Genomic DNA, 4,884 nt, shown 5'->3' with positions numbered 1-4,884 from the left:
CACCACAGCAGACGGAATCGCAAATCGACCACGTTCTGATTGACGGACGGCACTTCTCCGACATCATCGACGTCAGGACCTATCGTGGCACCAATATCCACTCCGACCATTACCGAGTGATGGTCAAACTGCACCCAAAACTCTCCGTCATCAACAATGTACGGTACCGGCGACCGCCATTCATTGTACAACCTAGAGCAACTAAAACAACCGGATTTCGCCTCAGCATACGCGCAGAATCTTGAGGCCGCGTCGCCAGACGTGAAAGCAGCCATCAACGACGCAGCCGAGAGCAGCATCGGGTACGTGGAACGGAATCGACAGAACGAATGATTTGACGAAGAGTGCAGAACGGTTTTGGAGGAGAAAAACACAGCGCGGGCGGTAATGCTGCAGCAAGGAACCCGACAGAACGTTGAACGTTACGAACAGAAGCGGAAACAGAAGACCCGCAAGAAGCGGAGTCGAAGAAATGGAACTGCTGTGCCGTTCCCAAGAAACACGGAAGTTCTAACAGAAGCTCAACGCATCCCGCAACGGCCTAATGTCGCGAGCCGAAATATGCAGGGATAAGGACGGACGAACGTGAGGTGATCGAAAGGTGGAAGCAGTACTTCGATCGGCACCTGAATGGCGTGGAGAAGGTAGGCACGGGAGACCACGGCAACGGAGGAAACGATGACGCCAGTGCAGCGGAGGACGGAAATGAACCAACTCCCACGCTGAGGGAAGTTAAGGATGCCATCCACAAGCTCAAAAACAACAAAGCGGCTGGTAAGGACGGTATCGCAGCAGAACTCATCAAGATGGGCGCGGAAAAGTTGGTCACCTGTCTGCATCGGCTGATAGTCAGGATCTGGGAAACCGAACAGCTACCGGAGGAGTGGAAGGAAGGGGTAATCACCTTCACAAGAAAGGCGACCATTTGGAATGTGAGAACTTCAGGGCGATCACTATTTCGAATGCTGCCTACAAAGTGCTATCCCAGATCATCTTCTGTCGTCTGTCACCTAAAACGAATGAGTTCGTGGGAAGTTATCAGGCTGGCTTCATCGACGGCCGGTCGACAACGGACCAGATCTTTACCGTACGGCAAATCCTCCAGAAATGCCGTGAATACCAGGTCCCAACGCACCAAATGTTCATCGACTTCAAAGCGGCATACGACAGTATCGACCGCACAGAGCTATGGAAAATTATGGTCGAGAACAGCTTTCCCGGGAAGCTTACCAGACTGATAAGAGCAATGGTGGACGGTCTGCAGAACAGCGTAAGGATTTCGGGTGAACTATCCAGTTCATTCGAATCTCGCCGGGGACTACGAAAAGATGGTGGGCTTTTCTGCCTACTATTCAATATCGCCCTAGAAGGGGTTTGCGACGAGCCGGGGTACGATTATCACGAAATCCGGCCAATTTGTCTATTTTGCAGATGACATGGATATTATTGCTAGAACATTTGGAACGGTGGCAGTACACCCACCTGGAACGTGAAGCACCAAGGTCGGACTGGTGGTGAATGCGGCTAAGACAAAGTTCATGCTGGTAGGTGGGACTGAGCGAGACAGGGCAAGCCTTGGCAGCAATGTTACGATAGACAAGGATACTTTCGAGGTGGTAGAAGAATTCGTCTACCTCGGTTATTTGCTAACGGCTGACAATAACGTGAGCCGTGAAATACGAAGACGCATCGTCAGTGGAAGTCGTGCCTACTACGGGCTCCAAAAGAAACTGCGGTCAAAAAAAATTCACCCCCGCACCAAATGTACCACGTACAAGACGCTAATAAGACCGGTGGTCCTCTACGGACACGAGACATGGACGATGCTCAAGGAGGACCTGCAAGCACTCGGGAGTTTTTGAGCGACGCGTGATAAGGACGACCTTCGGCGCCGTGTAGGAGAACGGTGTGTGACGGCGAAGGATGAACCACGAGCTGCACTCTACGGTCAACCCAACATCTTGAAAGTGGCTAAAGCTGGACGGATACGGTGGGCAGGATATGTTGCAAGGATGCCGGACAGCGACCCTGCAAAGTTGGTGTTTGCGAACCATCTGGTTGGTACAATAAGATGTGGAGCGCAGAGAGCACGATGGAGCGTGACCTGGCGAGCGTTGGACGTGAGCAGAAGTGGGGGAGATTGGAGAAACTCTGTGGTGGTAGCATTAATCGTACTAGTAATCGTTCCCATCCGCCAAGAGACTCATGTTCTTATCCCTACATGAGTGATTGCGCTGGTTGTACAACGTTTTCCTTTTTTCTGTTCGCAAATTTTACCATTGCACATGAATCCATTACATAGAGCTAACCACAACACCACTCCCCGATTTTATTTTCCAGACAATTTTGCCCTAGATTCGTTTGACCCGCCAGTCCGGCAGCCGGCACTGCTAGGAAAACGTTCCTTTGTGGCGGCGACACCGACAAGCCAATCCGACGACGACGATAACGCCTCACAGTCGGCAGCGAAACGCGTACGCTGTAGCGAAGAGCTCTCCCCAAATCTACAGAACGGTTCCGAGACAATACCCGATGGCCATCATGCCATAGTGCCGCGCAAGCGTGAGCTTCTGCCGCCAAACGCAGCGGAACTACATCCACGCCAATTGTTGAAACAGGTGAGTTATTTCTTATTAGTTGGTGCAGTCATTTGGGATGAATTGATTGCATTCTGAAATAAATTTATTTCAGATGATTCCGTCAATCACCTGTACGCTAGTAAGCTACACAGTGGACAATGGTACTCCTACGTTCCGATATAACATTGCCGCGGAAGGTAAAATATTCACAGGAGCAGGTCCAAACAAGAGAACGGCTCGTTTTGCTGCAGCCGCCCGGGCATGCGAGGGGCTGTTCGAAATGCGGTATGATGATGGTCCAGAGGTTAACGGACAGCTTTCTACAGCATAACCGAATTCGATTGCTTAGAATATGACCAACGGTTCCAACGTATCTCCTTATTGTGAGATACGGCGGGGCCAGAAAAGGCCACATAGGATAAGTTGAATTCTACGACTACTGGTAAGCACGGTTTTATAAGACTGCTTACAGGAACTCTTTCGTTTATTATCTTTTTATATTACATATTAAAAAATTACGGATTCAAAAAACAATAGACGACAAATACAATACAACTGGAGTATTAAATTTTTTGAGTGTGACTGATGCTTTGATCAGTCTGGTCAGCTTCCCATCATAGCCGTTTTTGTTCATGATTTTTCATAGCTCTGTGCGGTCGATACTGTCGTATGCCCGTCCCGGGATTCTAAATACTCCTTTAGTAGGTACTTCTTCAATAGGTAGGGTAGCGAACCACTTGGGCAGCGGCTGGTATTTTGGGCACTCTTCGCTATAACTCAGTCAATTCCAAACCAATTGACTTAAAATTTTGTACGCGTTCCAAAAATTGTGTCAATTGGTTCAGAATTGGCTGAGTTATAGCAGAAAAGTGCCCCTGCCGAGATGGTTCCTCTTCCCACTCCCAGATTTCTTGCAGGGATTTTTTCACGAGTTTTCCTCAAAATCTTTCCTGAGATAACTTACAAAATTCTTTATAATAAATTCCCAGAGAATTATTCCAAGGAAGCCAATTGAAATTTTGCAAGAGTCCTATTGAAGTAATCTCGACAGAAACTTCAAAAAAAAAAAAGATCTAGGATAGCTAAGAGTAATCCCGGAGTAAATATTAGGAACACCCAAGGAGTAACTCTGGAATGTCATGGAGTCCTGGGAGCGAAATTCCGTGAGTAAATTCAAGAGAAATATCGGAAAACAATCGGTAAAATCCCGAGATAAACTGTTGAAAGCTATCCCGGAAACCACTATGCGATATTCGTGAAGGAGCTTTAAGTAGTTTTGAATGGATCTTCAGGAGGCATCTAGCGAGAAACTCCATAAGCATATTGGAAACCCTCTGGAAGAAATATCGAGAGGTACTCCAACAGATATCTCATGAAAAACTTTTGCGGAATTCCAGGAAGGAACTTTGATAGAAATCCTAGAAACACTTCTCAGAAATATTAAACGATGTTTACTCAATTTTTGGAAGTGTCTACCGCCCGCTAGCCCGAAAACATTTGACGACGTCTTCCGAAACCCATCGACCGCCGGACCGTGAGAAGCACTCCAGTGTCGGACGACACGCAGTGTCCACATAGGCCGTTATTCTACTGCCGGCCGCGCCACTCCTAGGGCGATTGTTGGCCATCTCACCAAACTCCTGGGTCTACTCCAGACGAAGACAGATCGTGCCCCACCTGGATCAAGGGGAGGCTATTCCGCCAAACCGCTATGGCCTACCGGCCCCGTCGCTTTTTGGTCTTCCGTTGGACATTCCGCCAAAGTGCCGGATCGACTCCGGACCATGATCGATTTTCCCCGAAGGTTTCCGCTTCATCTGCCGTTCTCCGGCCACCTTCGTGGAACCTAAGGACGACCCTACTCGTGTCGGCTCGCTAGACAGTCTGGGACACAGTAGAACGGCGCACCTCTGTAAATCCTAGACCATTACCTAACCAAAATCCCAACTTGTTTCTATTTACGAAGGCGTCGGTGAGTCGCTGACCTCTCGTTAAATAGATATCGTCCCTTCCCTACTATCCCTTCCCATCCTAGTGACGAAGATTACGCAACAGGTAGGATAATTACGGTAGGCAAAATTGTGTTTATCTTCGTTTCAGAGAGCGAGCAATGGCGCTTAAGCCTAGGCTTGTTAACCAGGACATAGTGAAAATGCCTGTGCCCCATCCCGGAAGAAAAAAGACCCATGGAGTGACAAAATCTTTTAGCTACGTCACTCCCAACGTTGGTGTTATACTAAAACACTTACACTCACACCATCACATCTACATGATCTACTCAAATACATCACTCGCTTATAGTGAA

At 48.3% G+C, this 4,884-nt stretch overlaps 1 protein-coding gene across 1 annotated transcript; it reads left to right on the top strand.

The window, feature by feature from the left end:
- Positions 1–2,340: 2,340 nt before the first annotated feature.
- LOC115256807 (uncharacterized) lies at positions 2,341–4,884 on the top strand (the record flags this gene model as incomplete). The annotated part of the gene is given in 2 exon segments (XM_062859133.1): positions 2,341–2,618; positions 2,692–4,884. Coding segments are annotated over 2 exon segments (497 nt in total), but the record flags the coding sequence as incomplete, so codon positions are not given.

This window comes from Aedes albopictus, chromosome 1, assembly GCF_035046485.1.
Source record: "Aedes albopictus strain Foshan chromosome 1, AalbF5, whole genome shotgun sequence".
Lineage (NCBI taxonomy): Eukaryota > Metazoa > Arthropoda > Insecta > Diptera > Culicidae > Aedes > Aedes albopictus.
This window is presented reverse-complemented; position numbering and strand designations above follow the sequence as displayed.